The 20,446-nt window shown below is 38.1% G+C and overlaps 1 protein-coding gene across 1 annotated transcript in view; it reads right to left on the bottom strand.

The window, feature by feature from the left end:
* CUNH4orf51 (chromosome unknown C4orf51 homolog) overlaps positions 1–20,446 on the bottom strand; it is a 90,767-nt gene that overhangs the window by 44,451 nt on the left and 25,870 nt on the right. The window contains exon 3 of the mRNA XM_069105009.1: positions 4,739–4,797. Within this exon, the coding sequence (XP_068961110.1) occupies positions 4,739–4,797 (59 nt within the window). The remainder of the gene's footprint in view (positions 1–4,738; positions 4,798–20,446) is intronic.

Genomic DNA, 20,446 nt, shown 5'->3' with positions numbered 1-20,446 from the left:
AAAGGCCTTCTCCTAGATACTCCAGACTGCTTTATACTTTTCTCACTTATTTCCTCCTACTCATGGTCTAAACATCAGTAGCTAGTAATTACTCACCATTCTCTTGGAAACTTATTCAGTGGTCCCAACCCTTCTGATCGACTGATACTACATCCAAAGTCCTACCAGCACTCCAGGCCTTTAGTTATTGAAGTATCCTAGTTTCTGAATCACCCCACCACACTATGAAACCTTCCTTGATTAACTCAAAGATGGGATCACTTGCTTCAACTTTTCCCTGCATAAACATGAAATTCCATTACTCATTCCTCATCACAGCCCCACCAAAACAACAACAATAGCAACAATCTTCCGTGACTTGTTTACAGTGTTAATATTGGCTCAAAACTGCTTATATTTTACATTCATTTTTAATTCTGCTGTATTTTGTCTGAATTACTGTTATCTGCATTTGTCAGTAGTCATTGTTTAAGGGACTGTCTGTCTAACTTGCTTTGTACAGGACCTAGGCCATCTACTATTGTTCTCTGCTACTCTGCACCCCCCCCCCCAAAAAAAAAACCTCTATTATTTATTTGTATATATTTTGCATTTGTTCATCTATGTATATAATCCACTATCACCACCATCCCCCAAATAGAATATAAGGTCCTTGAGCAGAAAGGTGTTGTTTTGGTTTTTCTTTCTATATTCCTAGCACCAAGTAGTACTTTAAAAAATACTTAATATCGGGTCGGCCAGGTGGCACAGTGAATAAGAGTGCCGCCCCCAGAGTTGGGAGAGCTGGTATCGGTTCTGGCCTCAGATACTCAGCACCCACACAAAAATAACTGGCTGTGTAACCTGAGCAAGTTACTTAACCCTGATTGCTTTAAAAAAAAATACTTAATACCAAGATGGCAGAGTAAAAGCAGGGACTTGCTTGAGCTCTCACCCAAAACCCTTCCAAATACGTATAAAAATGACTCTAAACAAATTCTAGAGCAGCAGAACTCACAAAATGACAGAATAAAACAAATTTCCCACCCAAGACAACCTGGAAAGTTGACAGGAAAGGTCTGTTTTGCCAAGCTGGGAGAGGAGGAGTGGAGCAGGTCTCAGGGGCAGCTGTGGCAGTTTCCAGACTTGTCAACTCACAAACACCAAAGACAACTTAGAAGTCAGTAGGAAAGGTCTGTCAAAACTAGGTGAGAGAGGAGCAAGGTCCCAGCCAGGCCCCATTTGCAGGATGTTGGCAGTAGCGGCAGCAGCAGTAGCTGCTCCTGGAGCTCTTGGCCCAAAGATGGTGTGGGGATTCAGTGGCGGGTCAGAGGTGGACTATAGGGATCTCTTTGGTAGTGCCGAGGCAGGATTCTCTTGCTTTGCCTGTGCTTGGATCTGGGTCTCAGTCCTAAATCCTGGGGTGATCCTGGGGTGAGGAAGAGCACTGGTGTGGGGCAGCTTGTGAAGGTGGTAGAGAGGGAATCCTCCTTTAAGTTCCAAGGAGGAAGAGAGTGCTTGTGATCACTCACAGACCAGAGCACAGGCAGGGAAGGGAGTAAACACCTCTCCTTTGATCTTACCACCTTGGAAGAACTGAAAATTTACAGGTCCCTAGAAATATCTCTGAAAACAGTTGCACAAAACCCTGAAGCTTGAGAGAGTACACCTTCCATACTGGAAGCAGAGACCTACCTTAACAAAGAGCTAAAAAGTCAAGTAGTTCTGGGAAAATAAGCAAATAGAGGGGGAAAAAATCAAACTATATAATCTTACTTTGTTGACAAGGAAGATCAAAACATACAACCAGACAAAGACAACAAAAGTCAAGCTTCTACATCTAAAGCCCCCAAGAAAAATATGAATTGATCACAGGCCATGGAAGAGCTCAAAAATAATTTTGAAAATCAAGTAAGAGAAGTGGAAGAAAAATTGGGAAGAGAAATGAGAATGAGCCAAGAAGATCATGAAAAACAAGTCAACAGCTTGCTAAAGGAGACCCAAAAAAATGCTGAAGAAAATAAGACCTTAAAAAATAGACTAACCCAAATGGCAAACGAGGTCCAAAATGCCAACAAGGAGAAGAATGCCTTAAAAAATAGAATTGCTCAAATGGAAAAGGAGGTCCAAAAGCTCAGTGAAGAATATAATTCCTTAAAAATTAGAATGGAGCAAATGACATTATAAGAAATCAAGAAATTATAAAACAAAACCAAAAGATTGAAAAAAAAAGAAGATAATGTGAAATATCTTATTGTAAAAACAACTGGTCTTGAAAATAGATCCAGGAGAGGTAATTTAAAAATTATTGGTCTACCTGAAAACCATTATTTAAAAAAGAGCCTAGACATCATCTTTCAAGAAATCATCAAGGAAAACTGCCCTGATATTCTAGAACTAGAGGGGAAAATAAATATTGAAAGAATCCACTGATCATCTCCTAAAAGAGATATCAAAAGGAAAACTCCTAGGAATATTGTAGCCAAATTCCAGAGTTCCCAAGTCAAGGAGAAAATATTGCAAGTAGCCAAAAGGAAACAATTGAAGTATTGTGGAAGCACAATCAGGATGACACAATATTTCCAGCTCTTACATTAAGGCATCATAGGGCATGGAATATCATATTCCAGAGGCCAGAGGAGCTAGAATTAAAACCAAGCATCACCTACTCAGCAAAACTGAGTATAATCCTTCGGGGGGAAAAATGGACATTCAATGAAATAGAGTACTTTCAAGCATTCTTGATGAAAAGACCAGAGCTGAATAGAAATTTTGACTTTCAAATATAAGAATCAAGAGAAACATTAAAAGGTAAATATGAAAGAGAAATCATAAGGGACTTATTAAAGTTGAACTATTTACATTCCTACATGGAAAGATGATATTTGTAACTCATGAGACCTTTCTCAGTATTAGGGTAGTGAGAGGGAATATATACATACATATATAGATATATAGGTTTATAGACAGAGGGTACAAGATGAGTTGAATATGAAGGGCTGATATCTAAAAAATAAAATTAAGGGGTGAGAGATGAATGTACTTGGAGAAAGAGAAAGGAATAGATAGAATGAGGTAAACTATCTCACAAAAAAATGAGTCAAGAAAGAGCTTTCATAATGGAGGAGAAGAGGGGGGAGATGAGAGGGAATGAGTGAACCTTACTCTCATTTGGCTTAAGGAGGGAATAACATACACATACAATTGGGTATGGAAATCTATCTCATCCTACAGAAAAGTAGGGGGGAAGGGATAAAAGAGGGGAGATGATAGAAGAGAGGAGGGGGGTAATCAGAAACAAACACTTTTGAGGAGGGACAAGGTCAAAGGAGAGAATAGAATAAATGGATGGTGGGATAAGATGGAGGGAAGTATTGTCAGCTTTTCACAACATGACTGTTATGGAAGTGTTTTGTATGACTATGCATGTATAACCTCTATCAAATTGCTTACCTTCTCAGGGAAGGTGGATGGGGAGAGAGGAAGGGAGAGAATGTGGAACTCAAAGTTTTAAAAACTAATATTAAAATTGTTTCTACAGGCAACTGAGAAATAAGATATATAGGCTATGAGGTATAGAAATCTATTTTGCCCTACAGGAAAATAGAAGGGAAGGGGATAAGAGAAGGAGGGGGAAGGTGATAGAGGAGAGGGCAGATTCAGAGAAGGGATTATCAGAATGTGCACTGTCTTAGGGTGGAGGGAGGAAAGAAATAGGGAGAAAATATGGAACTCAAAACCTTGTGGAAGTGAATGTTGAAAGCTAAAAATAAATCAATTCATAAAAAAAGATATATAGGCCATAGTTGTAACAAGATAGAAGTTTATATAGAACGGATCATACCATTTATTTGCTCAAAAATCATCAATGTTTTCTTATTTCCTATGAAATAAAGTTCAGCTTCCTTTGCTTGGTCAAAAAAAATAATGAAATTAATTGAATGAAAACAACCAAGACTGTATTTTTTACTGATAGTGAAAAAGTTCCCCAGATGACTAATCCTTTGTTGTTGTTTTAGCTCCAGAAAACATTGAGAGAAAAACTGGGAATATTAAGGCTCCAAATAACTGCCAATAGTTTAAACAAAACCACTGGTATGGGGCATACCTTTAGAAGCATCACTGGAGTTCATGGACAAATCTCACACAATAGTAGGAGTATTTATATGGAAAAGGTCATGATACAGCCAAGTATGAATAGGTAAGAAAGCTAGACTAAGAAAGTGGGGAACATAGCTGAAAACACAATTCTTCTGATAACCTAAAATTGGTTGGACTTAGTTGTTTGTTGGTTTGGATTTGGTGTTTGGTTTTTGTCATATCAAATAAAGAAAATCATATCATATGTTATATCAAATGATAAGAAAAGCAACATGGGGTAATGGTTAGGGAGCCAGCCTCAAAGCCAGGAAGACCGTTGACAAATGTCTGCTGTGTGACCTTGGATAAGTCACCTAACCTCAATACTCTAGGCACCTCTCTAGGATTAAAAATTGCAAAGAAGTTACTGGTCTACATTGGCAGAAGGAATTTCCTCACCCAGGAGTTCCCCATGCCAGTGAAATCATTCGTTCAATATCTGCCCAATCTTGATCCTATAAAATAACAAATACCTCCAACCATCTTTTCCAACACTTGAATCAATTAAATTATTCACTTAAATAATATTACATTATTCAAGAATAATAAAGAATATTTATTGTGCTCCTCCCTAAGTTCTGTCCCATAAAAGATGAATTAAAAAAAATGTTTCACTTACCACTCGTCGCTTAACATTCATTGAATCTTTAAAGAAACTTGTAATCTCAGGACAGGGAACTAGAAGACAAATGAAAAAGAAAAAGATGATTGGAACTAAACCCAGTGTTCCCTTGGAGCTCCTCAAAATTCTCTTGGAGGCTTCTCCCAACAAGCGTTACATAGCATTTGATCTGTTTTAAGGTATAATCATTAGAAGGTACCATTAGTTTTGCAGGGCAGAGATGTTGCAGAAAAAAATTCTGGAAGAGGTCAATGTTTTTATGACTCAAACTCTAGTGTGACCCTCAATAGACCAAGGGAAGAAAAATTCTAACAGATGATTCCAAGTTATGCAGTTTTTTTAAATAAAATTTTGTTGTATATTGGTTTTGTCACTTATAGTTTTTCAATGTATCTTTTCTCCTTCTCCTCCCAGAGAGCCATTCTCCATAAAAATAAAAAGGAAAGCAAAATAAAATTTAAGCAAAACTAACCAATATATCAAAAAGCACATCATTATATGAAATTTTTCATAATCAACCACCACCCCTGCAAAGGCAAAGGGGAGGAGCCTTCTAATATCCCTTCTTTGGGTTCAAGACTGTTCATCATAACTTTGGGATATTAGGTTTCCATTGTCTTGTTGTTACTCTTTCCATTTACATTATTACACAACTTCTAACATGAATAACATACTGAGGGTTTGCACCTCGATGGTGTTCTTAGAATCATAGAATTTTACATTTGTAATTAGGAGAGAGCTTCAAGGACATAGGAGCACAGGCTTAGAGTTGGAAGGAACCTTAGAGGCAATTCTGGTTCAACACTTTCATTTTACAGGTGAGGAAACTGAAGCCTAGAGAGGGGAAGAGATTTGTCCACAGCAACATAGCTGGTAAGTAAGGATCCTGGGCAGAATTTGAACAAAGGTTTTCCTGACTCCAAGTCCCCCATGCTATCCATTAGAGAGGGAGGGGGTGGGGCAAGAACCTGCAGCCTCTAGGTCACATGTGGCTCTCTAGGTCCTCAAGTGCAGCCCTTTGACTGAATCAAAACTTCCCAGAACAAATCCCCCTAATAAAAGGATTTGTTCTGTTAAACTTGGACTCAGTCAAAAAGCGGTACCCAAGGACCTAGAAGTCTAGTGACTAGACCATCCTACCTTCCTGAATGAAAGGATTTGGAATTCTGGTATGGCTTTGAAGGTGGGAGTCAGGTGATTAGAAGGATTGAGGTCAAGTGAGGACAAACACTGAATAAACTTCTGTAAGAAGAGTCAGGGAAATAGGGTACTGGCTAGTCACTATTATGGTGTGTTATGATTACATGTGTTTGTGCCTTTTTCTCCTTCTACACTGTAAAACCCACGAAAGGACTGTGTCTTATGTAAATATTGATTCTTCCTCAGTTCATTGCCTAGTAGAGTACTGCCCACATAGTAGGTACATAATCAATCTTCAGCGAATAAATAATGAATATAAATTGAACAGCATCTATAATTTTATTATAACCCTCTGACTTTTTCTTGATTTACTATACTTATTCAGTAAGAGAGAAAGGATTTTTTTCTAGACTTCCTCAGACAAGGTGAAGAAGGCTTGAGACAATTATCTGAATGATTCAAGGGAAAAAACACATGACCACATGATTAAGGTAAGAGCAGGTTCCAGCTTTAATCTGGCCAATTTGCCTTATCACTTGCCTTCCCCAATGACTGTGAATTTCCAGCCTTTCAAGGGTTAAAAGACTCTTGAGCCCCAAGGCACTGGCAGATGTTTAACCAGCTTATCACCTTGAAATAGGGCCACGTGGTCAGAAGCAAAGCCGCACAAATCCCAAAGCATTGACCCTTCCCCTGAGCTCCAGATCGAAACCTTTTGAAACATGGTCTCCCTTTTGCTCTTTCCCCATGTCCAAGCCATTCTTTATATCATTGCCAGAATCATTTTTCTTTAATGTTCGTGAAGTGCTTTTATGTTATTTGGTCCCTTTCATCCTCACAAAATCCTGGGAAGTAGGTGTTTTTATTATCCCATTTTACAGATCAGATAACTAAGACCAAGAGAGGTTTAATGAATTGCCCAGGGTCACACAGCTATCATATTTAATGAGTTCCCTAACTACTCACACATATAAAACCAAGTGCATGAAGAGTGTTGTTTAGATTAAGAAATGCAATTGAATGGATTGCCTACAGAGCCTAAATAATTCATTTAGAGCCTAGAAAACTCCACATATACATATACTTATATAATATACATGTACATATATATTCTGTTTAGTATATGTCCACATACACATATGCACAAGTACATTTTATATATTTTTATACCTGTGTGTATATTTATACATGCACATATGTGCATATATGTATGATGTGAATCATGTGTATTCTGTGTGTAGTTTCTCAAGCTCTATATGGCTATCCATTCCATTTCCTGTCATAATCTAAACAAGAGGCATTCTTCATCCACTTTGTTTTACCTGTATGAATAGTTAGGCTACCCATAAAACACAGATAATAGATAGGTAGATATATCTATATCTATAGATAGATGGATAGATAAATAGATAGATATAGATAGGTAGATAGATGATAGACAATACACACAATGTGTGTATCTGTACACATACATATGTGCATATGTGTGTGTATATGTACTGATGGACAGGCAGGAAAGGATTGTGAATTTCTGCCAATTCTTTAAAATTGAACCTAAATAGTATATATGACATCTGAATTTGAGGAAGGAGATCATATAGCCATTTGAATTCTGTGTATACATTTCTATGTCATAAGCTTCATGATGGTGAGGACTGTGTATTAATCTAAAATTTGTTATTTCCCTCAAGGCCTGTTATATTGCTCTGCATACTTCACACATATATACATATACATGCACACATATAAATACCTATATACACACATACATATATACATATGTATATATCTCTCTTTAATGAATGTTGAGTTGTTTGACCATCTCCAGAATTATATATAAAATTTTCCATTTGGCATTCAAAGTCCTTCATAACCTCCTCCCCCACCCGCACGCCCACGTAGTCAATCACCTTTCCAGTACACCTTACATATTGTCTTGTACTCTTCCTTCCAATGACACTCACTTCCTTGCTGCTGCACTCCATCTCTAACTTGGAGCATTTTGCCTGGCAGCCCCTCCTCTACCCATGCCTGGAATGCTTCCCCCCCCCCTTCTCTGGCTTCCTTCAAATCCTACACAAAATCCTACCTACAGGAAGCCTTTCCAAATCTCCCTTAACAAGTATCTTTTCTCTATTGAGTAATTATCTCTAATTTTTCCTGTATACAGCTTTTTTGTACATATGTGATTATTTGCATATTGTCTCCACCTGTATGAGACTGTGTAAGAGGAGAGCCTGTCTTCTGCCTCTCCTTGTATCCCTAGTACTTAGGACGATGTAGGTACTTAATAAATGATTGATTAAATTATTGAAATCAAGTGGTCTAGGTCCAAATTCTGGTTTAGACACTTACTTGTTGTAGGACGTTAGACTAGTCTCTTCACCTATATTTGTAAAATGTAGACAATAATACATTCCCCAAATCACTAGGTTTTTCATTAGGAAAGTGCTTTCTAGCACTAAATAACAATGCATGAACATTCAACAAGTGCAATGATTCTGAGATAGCTCCAAAAGGAAGAAATGACTGTTTCTGCTCTCACTGTCAATTTGTACTCAGGCTCAATGTTGTAAAGAACAATGGGAATTTATATATCTGGATCCTTCCATATACCAAAATTGGTCATTTCTCCAAAAGAGCCAGTAAAAGACATATTCACTATCTCTCATTGTGCTCAATACTTTTCCAGAGATAAACAGTAATGAGTTTATAATCACCTGATTACTGATAATGATGATGATGATGGTAATAGCTGGTATTTTATAACACTTAAAAGTTTACAAAGCTTTTTGTATTATTTCATTTCATCCTCTTAGCAACTTTGGAGATAGGTACTATTATTATCCCCATTTTATAAAAGAGGCTGTTGAGGCAGGTTAAGTGATTTTCCCAAGCTCACATAACTAATAAGTAGCTAAGGTTAGATTTGAACTCAGATCTTCCTGATTCCCTGTCCAGTACTTTATCTAATGCATCACCTAGCTGCCTAGTAGATTGGTGCTTTAACTAATAATTTTCCTTCAAAAATTCAACTTCCAAACTAAAGCTTTAATGTTGTCTTTCTGAAAAGTATCCTTGTTTCAGTTTGCTTTTCATTAAGGACATTTTATGTGGCTGTGATTTTTTTTTTTAAAGCAATCAGGGTTAAGTAACTTGCTCAAGGTTACACAGCCAGTTATTTCTGGGTGTGGTGCTAAGTATCTGAGCCTGAATTTGAGCCCCAGGTCATCCCGACACTGGAGCTGGTACTCTTACTTGCTGAGCCACCTGGCCGCCCCTAAGCAATTGGGGTTCAGTAACTTGCTCAAGGTTAAACGGCCAGGTGTTTCTGGGTGGGTGCTAAGTGTCTGAGCCCGGATTCGATCCACAAGTCATCCCGACAGTTGAGCCGGTGCTCTTACTCGCTGTGCTACCTGGCTGCTCCATATGTGGCTGTGATTTACTGGCGTTTCTCTACCTCCCTGCTTCCACTTCCCAGTCCAAGAACAATAATAAGATTACTTAAAATCATTCATGAAAACAGAAAGTATTCCACACATCAAAAAGATGGTACCACTTCAGTCCTTCAATGAGGCCTTGAACTTCTGGCTACTTCCTCCACCAGTTCTGATTGGGATCAATCCTTCCATCCATCCACTCCTTTTCATCCTCTGTTATTCCTAGTCTTGTCTTTCCATAGATGATCCACCCAATACCCTGGAGTCCTTCACTTGGTTCTTTCAGTCATTCATGGATATGAATATAGCATGCAGGTTTTTTATCTGCTATCCCTATATAACTAACCTACCTATTTTTCAATTCATTGCATCCCAGAAATACTTTATGATACTTCTGAGGGTGATAAATCATCATGTATAACTTCCTATAGCCTTTAAGGAGAATATAGGGAGAACAACTAATCATCTCAATATATTGATGAAGAAACTCTGGCCCATATAACCCAAATGACTTGCTTGATGTACAGTGGTAATAAGTAGCTGGGATTCAAAACCACAGAATCACAGAGGTTTGAGAGTTGGCCATGACCTTCACAGCCATCCAATCCAATACATACATGAAAATAATTCCCACTATAGCATACCTGATGAAACATCATACAGTCTCTGTTTGAAGAATTCTAATGAGCGGGAATCCATCATCTTTGGAGATGAGCCATTCCATTTTGGGACACCTCTACTTAGGAATTTTTCCCCCAAACTTTAGTCCTAAATTGACCTCTACAGTTTCTACTCATTGTCTGTATTTCCTTCCTCCATAGGACCATTTTCTCAATACTTGAAGACAGCTATAATGACCCCCATCCCCAGTCTCCTCTTTTTCAAGTGAAGCATACCCCATTCCTTCAAACAAATACTTATATGATATAAAGAAAGATGCTATCTGAATCCAGAGAAAGGACTGGTAAATAGAAGTATGTGTAGAATGATTTTACATATATGTCTACATGTATACTTATATACACATACACACATATTTGTGTCTAATGGTAGCCATTTTTAGGGTGAAGCAGGGGAGAAAAGGAAAAAAAGAAATTTACATGATAGCTTTATTTCATATTTAAAAGGAATAGCAAATTGTACATAATAGACTTGCAGTTTCATGTATAATCATCCTTTTTTATTATGCTGTGTTACAGATATGCTTGTTTATTCCATAAATTTAAAACAAAAAATTTTAGAAAATGAAATTTTAAAAAGAGTCACTCAGAAGAATAGTATGGGTCAATGGCAGAGAGAAGAACAAGAGAACACTGGTATGTGACACAGTAGAAACTACCCTTCCTCAAAGTGTTGCAGTATATCTTCTTACAAAACAGGGATCATATTCTCTATCTTTTCGCTTTCTCTTAGGGATCATCTTTGAGTTCCTTGGAAAGAGACTCTGCAAGAATAATAAGTAACCCCCCAAAAGCTGATTATTGGAGGATGGGGACCAGTTCTTTTCTTTCTCATTGAAGGAATAGACAAGAGAAATGAGTTTCATTTTCAGTGGGAGAGAATTGAGATAAGACATTAAAAGTGGACCTGCTTTATAGTAACAGTTGTTAACAAACCCTTGAGACAGTTTACTGAAGAGAGCTGTAAAATCTCTTTCCTTAAAGGTCTTTCAGAATACAGCATATCTTCATAGCAACACTTTCTATAGTAGCCAAGAGCTGGAAATAGAGATGGGAGTAGGGGTGAGGGGTAGAGGTACAAGTGAGAGGGGGACCAATCAGTTGGGGAATGACTGAACAAGCTGAGGCATATTAATGTAATGTAATATCATTGTGTAGTACAGAATGACAAATATGAGGAATTCAGAAAAACATTGGAAGATTTGTATGAACCGAAGAAATATACAGAAGCAAAGGAACATACATAAAGATTGCAACATTATGAATTAAAAGACCACTTAAAGGAAGTCAGGAGACACCAGATTTAAATCTTGTCTAGGTAATAACTTTGCTGTGATTTTAGGCAATCCCCAAAGCTAAGGGGAGGGGCAGCTGGGTGGTGGAGTGGATGGAGCTCTGGTCCTGGAGCCAGGAGGACCTGAGTTCAAATTCAGCCTCAGACACTAGCTGTGCAATCCTGGGCAAGTCATTTAACCCTGTTTGCCTCAGTTTCCTCATTTGCAAAATGGGTTGGAGAAGGAAATGGCAAACCACTTCAGTATCTCTGCCAAGAAAACCCCAAAAGGAGTCACAGAAAGTTGAACATGACTGAAAAAACTGAACAACAGCTATAAAAAATTGTTTACTGTTTATATATAGATTAGGCTAGGTTACCTCTAAATTCCAAATCTAAAATTATGTAATCTTGTTAGCATAACCTTTAATTTCTCTGAATCTCACTTGCCTCATCTGTAAAAAGAGAAGGTTGGGTCCTTTAAATCCTAACTCCAATGTCATCTCCTCCTGGAAACCATATATAGCTTTCCTCACTCCACCCCCAAATAGGAACAACCTTCCTCTTGGGTCCTCATATGATACTCATTATTATATTGTGTCATTCTGTTGATTCTGTAACACTCTAATATGTTTGACCAGTGGTCTTCAAACTCTTTTGATTATATGCCTCTATCACAAGAGATATTTATGTATATACTCCCAAAATATGTGTATTTGTGATTTTAAAAATTATATTCATGTACTATTATGCTAGCAACCAAAGACAACATAACATGTCTGCCTGGACAGGAGATAAGACTACTCAGGTCCCACATACCTGCTCTAGCAAAGACCTGAAATTCATGCTCACCCAAATAATGGTCAAGAAATCCAATGAGAGATTATAGGAAGTGATTTCTTCCACCCTAGAACTACATGAAAAGTTAGCCAGAAGTTCACACGCACCAATAAATAGTGCCTGCCAGAAAAACCAGTGGGAGCACAAACAAGTCTAAAGCATCCATCCTAGAACAATCAGAGACACACAAAGAGGATGCCAGCAGGATTCTGTGTCTAGAGGCAATGAGAATGGAAGAATCCCCTGAGAAAGACCCAGGGAGACTTCAGAGCTCCATGGTGGTCAAAAAGCCCCAGGGTGAAGACCTTGGAAGTCTCTGGGAGTGGCAGCAGCTAGAGATTACATGCAGAGCTCAGAATTAGACAGCTCAGGTGGCCAAGGAATGCAGGGTCCATAGCATTCTGTTCTGAGATGCCAGAGAAGGCCCTCAAGATTCAACACTTTGAATCTCAGAGATCCAAAGGAGCCTAACCATGAGGGGTGGAGGTCCACATAGGAACTAAAGAAGCCCAGGGTAAGACCAAACAGAGCCAATTACCCCTAACCAAAACACAGCAGGGTTTCAAGGTTTAGAGGTGGTCTGGGGCACAAAGCCCCAGTTCAGAAAAGTAGAAAGATGAATAAACCAAAGGACACTAAACATTATTAAAAATTGTTGTAGGTTTAGAAGTACCCAGAAAGATGGTAAAGGTAATTCATTAACAACAGCAGTGATTCAAAGGGAAAAAATGAATTTTCCACAAGGACTACAAGAATACTGATATGATAGGTCATTTTACAAAATGAAATAAAATGTCTAGAGGAAATAATTTTAAAAAGAGTAAATAGCTTAGAAGAGAAAGTGATAAATCGTACCCAAGTAATAGACTCCCTGAAAACTAGAAGAAACCAAATAGAAATAAGTCAATTACTCCATGAGATAGCAAGAAATATTTGAACAAAACTAGAAGACTTAAAAAATAGAAGATGCAAGCTGATATAAAAAAACTGACAAAAACAACTGTCTAGATGGCACAGTGGTCAGAGTGCTGGGTCTGGAATCAGGAAGACCCAAATTCAAACCCAGCCTCATTTATTGGCTGTGTGACCCTGAACAAGTCACTTAACCTTCATCTGCCACAGTTCCCTCAACTGTACAATGGGAATAATAATAGCCCCTGCCTATCATAATGGTTATGAGGATCAAATGAAATAATATTTGTGAAGTACTCAGCACAGTGCTTGGTACATAGTAGTTACTATAGGTCAATGAATCATATAAGAATCCTTGGGATCCCTGAAAAACAAGATTTTTTAAAAAGTACTTGACACTATATTTCAAGAAATCATAAATGAAAGCTTCCCAGAGAGTAAAATTATGATAGAAAGAATATATTGAACACCTCCTGAAAGAAGCTGCAAGTGTCCCCCAAGTCCTAATCCATTTTCTCTTCCTTCTTTATACTATTTCATTTGGTCATCTTATCATTTCCCAACATTTCAATTATCATGTCATAGATTATCAATTATCATGTTATAGATGTTGGTAATTTGCAAATCTACTTATCCTGACCTAACCTCTTCTCCTGACCTCCAGTCTTGCATCTTCAACTGCCTATTAGATATCTTAAACTGAATGCCCTGTAAATGCCATAAACTCAACATGTCCAAAACTGTACTCTGTATCTTTCCCTCAAATCTTTGTCTCTTTCTAACTTATCTATTACATCAAGGGCACCACGATCCTTCCAGTCACCCAAGCTGGCAACCAAGGTGTCGTCCTCTTTTTCACCCCCACCCAAATCCAATCAGTTGTCAGGTCTGGTCATTTCTATCTCCATAATATCTCTCTTAAATGCCCCTTTCTCTCCTTTGACACTGAAAACACCCTACTTTAGGTCTTCATCACTTCTTGCCTAGATTATTATAATGACCCTGCCTCAAGTCTGTCCCATGCCAATCCATCTTCCACTCAACTATCAGATTGATTCTCCTAAATGTCTTACCATTATTGACAATGCCCCCAATTCGAAAAACTCTAGTGATCTTCTGTTACCTCCAAGATCAAATATCAAATTCTCTATCACTTTTTAAAATCCCTTTGTAACCTGGCCCCTTCCTATCTTATCTTTCCATTCTTTTTTTAATTATTTTTTGCTGTTTTTTTTTTTTGGAGGCCAGTTGGGGTTAAGTAACTTGCCCAAGGTCACACGGCTAGGTTGTGTGTGTGTGTGTGTGTGTGTGTGTGTGTGTGTGTATGTGTGTGTAAGTGTCTGAGGCTGGATCTGAACTCAGGTCCTTCTGACTCCGGGGCCAACACTCTACTCACTGCGCCACCTAGCCACCCCTTCTTTCCATTCTTCTTGCAACTTCCTTCCCCTCCATGTTCTCTGTCATCCAGTGCCACCGGCCCCCTTCATACTTCTTATACACAACTGTCTATCTCCTGACTCTGAGCTTCTTCTAAGTCTGTCTTCCAGTCCTAGAACGTCCTATCTCCTCATCTCCACTTCTTAACTTCCCTAGCATTATTCAAGTCTCAGTTAAAGTCTTGCCTTCTGCAAGAAATATTTCCTAGTTCATGATCTTAGTGCCTTCCTTCTGAGACTTCCCTTTGACCTATTTTGAATATATCTTGTGTATACATATCAGCTTGTCTGTCGTCTCCTCCATTAGACTGTGGTCTCCTTTAGAGCAGGGACTGGTTTTGTTTGCTTTGCCTTTCTGTGTATCCTCAGGGCTTGAGGATAAATGCTCATTGATTTGACTTTAATTGTCTGCTACTATAAATAAGAGATCTTGAAATACAATAATCTAAAGCACAAAAGTTGTGGGCTTACAACTAAGAATAACTGACTCTACGGGTGTAAAGATGAACCTTTAATGGAATAGAGAAGTTTCATGAATTTCTGGTGAAAAGAACAGAGCTTAATTGGAACTTTGAAATAAAAACACAAAAGTCAAGTGATACCTAGAAATGTAAATTTTATTGAGGAATTGGGCAGAGTTATAGGATGATGTAGTACTAATATTCTAATGGGGGAGAAGAAGCTAATGTCCCTTCAGAACCTGAATGTTTCCAACAGATGCAGTATGAAACCAGAAAAGAGGTTTTTAGATGGCCTGATTCTGTTCTGGATTCTTGAAGAAGACAAAAAGAAAGAAGGATAAAAGGAAAATTATACAAGGGCAGAAAGAAGGAAAAAAGAGTATAGAATTTGTTATTTCTCATCATTGAGAAGAAAAGCATACAAGCACGGTGGAAAGGGTGGAGATAGCAGATATTAGATAAGCCTCACTTCTTTGAAATGAACAAAAGGAAGGTTGAACAACCACAATTTGGTGGAGAAATAAATCCAACTCAGCAGGAAAATTAGCTGGTAGAAGCATGTGAAAAAGAGATAGTATTAAAAGAGAGGTTCATAGAAAAGCCACAAGTAAAAAACACTTCCTGATCCTAAAGTGGAGTAGGGGGATTACAAAGTTTAAAAACAGAAAACCAGGGAAAACCCGAATCCTCAAAGGGCACCCACCAATTGAGAAATTGACTAACCAAATTGTGATAGTACATGAATAGTATGTCATTTTATATGTCATATAGTTTGCCAAATGATATCAATTATATGTCAGTTGGTTCATAAGAAGAGAAGATGTTGTAGTAATCTACACAGCATGAACTGATGCAGAGTGAAGTGAGCAAAACCAGGAAAACAACTACTGTGACAACAATATTATAAAGAAAAACAAGTTGTAAAGACTTAACAACTCTGATTGATAAAATGTCATCAAAGGATCTATAATAAAACACGTTCTTTAGTTCCTCACAAGAGAGGTGATGGGCTTAAAGTCCAGGAAGAGATGTACATTTAAACATGTCCATTGTGTGGATTTCTTTTGCTTGATTATATATTTTTTGTTTTTATTTTATTTTTAAACTTAAAACAACAAAAAAGAACATTTCCAAATACACAGAATACAGAGACGTATGAAATCATGACTTTCCACTTCACATTGCTCGCTTTTTAAAAAGTATATGAAAATTTTCTACTTCATTTTAAAAATATTAATTTAATATTTTTAATTAAAATATCCATTTTTCTCTCGCCCCTCCTCTTTCCAATGTGGTGGGGGAGAGGGGCAGGGAAGCAAAACTCTTGCAACAAATATACATTGTCAAATAAAATGCATTCTTAAATCGACTGTGTCTAAGAAAAATGCATGTCTCATTCTGCACCTTGAATCCATCACTACTCTTTCAGGAGGTTTTCTTTCTTCTTCACTGATCCTCTGTAATCAAGTTTGGTCATTGTGTTGATCAGAATTCTTAAGTCTTTCAAAATTATTTGTCTTTATACTGTTATTGTATAATTGCTTCCAGGCTCTGTTAATGTCATTCTGCATCACTTCATACAAGTCTTCCAAGGTTTCTCTGAACACATCCATTTCTCCATTTCTTACAGCAAAATAGTATTTCATTACATTTATGCGCCATAATTTATTCATCTGTGTACCCATTGATAAAAGAAGCCTCTCAGTTTTCCATTTGTTAACATCCAAAAAAGAGCTACTATAAATATTTTTTTACATAGATGTCTTTTCCTCTTCTTCTGATCTCCTTGGGACATGTAGTATAATAGTGTCTCTAGGTCAAATGGTATGCACAGCTCAGTAATTCTTGGAGAATAGTTGTGAAATACATCCAGAATAACTACACCAGTTAAGGGTTCCACCAGCAGTGCATTCATGTGTTCCTTTTCCCTCAGCCCTTTCAACATTTGTCATTTTCCTTTGCTGCCAGATTTGCTAGTCTGAAGGGTATGAGGTAGAGATTGAAAATTACTATAATTGCATTTCTCTAAATTTTCCTGATTTGGAGAATTTTTTCATATGACTAATGATAGCTTGTATTTTTCCCTTAGGAAACTGCATGTTCATATTCTTTGACCATTTATTAACTGGGAAATAGATTTTATTCTTAAAATTTCTGGGAGCCAAGCCCAGCCCCACACCAAGGCTTTAGCCCCAGGGCGGGCCTGCCAGAGGGACTCCAGAACAGCAGCAGCTGTGGCTGTTTCCAGATTTATCAAGACATAGATGCGAAGGACAAAGTGAGAGGTCAGTGTAGTCTGGACTTTGGGACCCAGTAAGTGGGAGTGCGTGGCTTTTGCCCCTGGGGCGAGAAGCCGCTGAGATGCCAGCACAGCCAGACAGTGCCAAGTGGCAGCTTCAGCTCCTGGCCTGCAGAGTGTAAGGGCACCAAGCACCAATCTTAGGGGTAATCACTCTTGCTTTAACCTTCTTGGATCTGGATTACAGTCTAGGGTGGAGGTCCTGAGGTGTGTGTCCAGCTTGCCAGAGCTTATGGAGGCCTCAGAGAAGGCACCCATCTAATACCTCCGGCAGCTAAGAAAACCCCAGCATTTGAGATGAAAGCTCCCCTGTCTGGTGGCAGAGTCCTACTGTGGCAAAAAGCCCAAAAGTCAAGTGACTGAGGGGTGACATGACCAGGCAAAGGAAACAAAGCAGACAGAAGATTCCAACATTAGATTCCTATTTTGGGGACAAAAAGGAGCAAAGCATGGAACAGGAGGAAGACAGTGAAGTCAGAACTCCTGCACCAAAAGCTTCAAAGGAAAATACGAGCTGGTTACAGGCAATAGAGGACCTTAAGAAGCAGATAAGAGAAGTGGAGGAAAAATTGGGAAGAGAAATGAGAACAATGCAAGAAAATTACAAAATGAAAGTCAACAGCCTGACTGAGGAAAATACCACCTTAAAAAATAGACTAACTCAAATGGCAAAAGAGGCTCAAAAAGGCAATGAGGAGAAGAATGCCTTAAAAAGCCAAATTTGCCACATGGAAAAAGAATCTCAAAAGCTCACTGAGAAGAATCATTGCTTCAGAATTAGATTGGAGCAAATGGAAGCTAATGACTTTATGAGAAATCAAGATGCTGTTAAACAGATCCAAACAAATGAAAGAATAGAAGGTAATGTGAAATGTCTCATGGGAAAAACCGCTAACCTGGAAAATAGATCCAGGAGAGATAATTTTAAAATTAATGGAATACCTGAAAGCCATGATCAAAGTAAGAACTTAGAAATCATCCTCCAGGAAGTTCTCAAAGAAAACTACCCTGATGTTTTAGTGCCAGAGGGCAAAATAGAGGTTGAAAGAATCCACTGATCACCTCCTGAAAAAGATCCTAAAAAGAAAACTCCTAGGAATATTATAGCCAGGTTCCGGAATTCCCAGATTAAGGAGAGAATATTACAAGCAGCCAGGAAGAAACAATTTGAATATTGTGGAAACACAATCAGGATAACCCAGTATCTGGCAGCTTCTACACTGAGGGAACGAAGGGCTTGGAATATGATATTTCAGAGGTCCAAGGAGCTAGGATTAAAACCAAGGGTCACCTACCCAGCAAAACTGAGTATCATGTTTCAGGGAGAAATATGGTCATTCAGTGGAATAGAGGACTTTCAAGCATTCTTGTTGAAAAAACCAGAGTTGAATAGAAAATTTGACATTTAGATACAAGAAGCAAGAGAAGCATGAGAAGGTAAACAGGGAAAAGAAATCATAAGGAACTTATCAAAGTTGAACTATTAACATTCCTACATGGAAAATCAACAATTGTAACTTATGAAACCTTTCTCAATAGTTGAAGGGAATAGAAATATATATATATATATATATATATATGTCTATATATGAGGGTATATGGGCATATGTTTACAGGTATACATAGATAGAGGTCACAGGACCAATTTAACAGGAAGGGATGATACTTAAAAGGTAAAATTAAGAGGTGAGAGGGGGATATAATGAGAGGAGATGGGGAGAGACAGAATGGGGTAAACTATCTCAAATAGAAGAGGCAAGGGAAAATGGTCACAATGGAGGGGAAGAATAGGAAGGCAAAAGGGAATGGGTCAACCTTATTCCCCTTGAATTTGGCTCAGGGAGGGAATGAAATACACACTAAATAGGGTATCTCACCTTACAGGAGAGTAGGGGGGAAGGGGATGAGAGGGGGAATGATGGAAGGGAGGGCAGGCGGGGGGGGGAGGGAAGATGGAAGCATCCACTTTGAAAAGGGATGGGATCAAAGTAGAGAATAGAACAAGTGGGAGGTGGGATATGAGGGAGGGAAATTGAGTCAGTCTTTTACAATATGTCTACTATGTTATTGTTTTGCATTAGCCACACATGTACAACCTATACTGAACTGCTTATCTTCCTAGTAAGGGTGGGTGACAAGGGAGGAAGGGAATGAATCTGGAATTCAAAGTTTTAAAACCAAATGTTTAAATATATATACATATACATATATGTGTATATATATCTACTATTATTAATACTATTTTACATGTTATTGGGAAATAAGATATACAGGCATTGGGGCATAGAGATTCACTGGAAAAGTCAAAAGGGGTATGGGACAAAATATGGGAGAGAGCAGATTGGAGGAGGGGATATCCTGTGGGACTGCTATTTTGGGGCAGTGGGTAAGGGAAAAATGGGGAGAAAATTTGTAATTCAAAATCTTGCAGAAATGAATGATGTAAATCAGATGTTAATAAAAAATATAACAAAAAATTAAAAAAAAGAAAATGAGACCCTTACCAGAGAAACTTGCAGACTATGCTAATTTGTTAAAATGAGTTTTTAAATTGTATTTTATTTTTTAATTGGGGCAGGGAGATTTATAGGGTGGCAGATAGCAATAATGATGAAAAAAAGAGTGCCTTAAAAACATTAAAAACAAGAAGAGAACAAAAGTTCAGAAGGAAGCACATACATGCAAGATAGTCTTGAAAATGAATGTCAAGTTTATTATACACATATTTATTTTATTTGCTTTTTGGAGGGGCAATTGGGGTTAAGTGACTTGCCCAAGGTCACATGGGTAGTTTTTGTGTTAAGTGTCTGAGACCAGATTTGAACTCAGGTCCTCCTGACTCCAGTGCTGTATTCACTGTGCCACCTAGCTGCCCCTATACATATTTATTTTAAAAGTAAGCAATAGGGGTAGCTAGGTAGTGCAGTGAATAGAGCACTCAGCCTGGGGTCAAGAAGAACTGAGTTCAAGTTCAGCCTCAGACACTTACTAGCTATGTGACCCTGGGCAAGTCACTTAACCCCAATTGATTCCAGAAAAAAAAAAGTTAAGCAATAATGTTTCATATATGTGGAGATGGCTAAAGAATGAGGGCCTGGATTTAGGCAAGATATTAGGCAATATATGGAAAAAACTCACCTACTAGAACACGGAAGGACCAGGGATACAATCCATTTGGCCTGATGGGATGAAAGCCAGAGTAGAGGTTACATGGTCTGGACATG

This window comes from Petaurus breviceps, unplaced genomic scaffold (genome assembly GCF_028583685.1).
Source record: "Petaurus breviceps papuanus isolate PSGF00001 unplaced genomic scaffold, PetGlider_PUasm1.0 76, whole genome shotgun sequence".
NCBI lineage: Eukaryota > Metazoa > Chordata > Mammalia > Diprotodontia > Petauridae > Petaurus > Petaurus breviceps.
The sequence above is the reverse complement of the archived record's forward strand: the minus strand, read 5'-3'. Positions and strand labels throughout refer to the sequence as shown.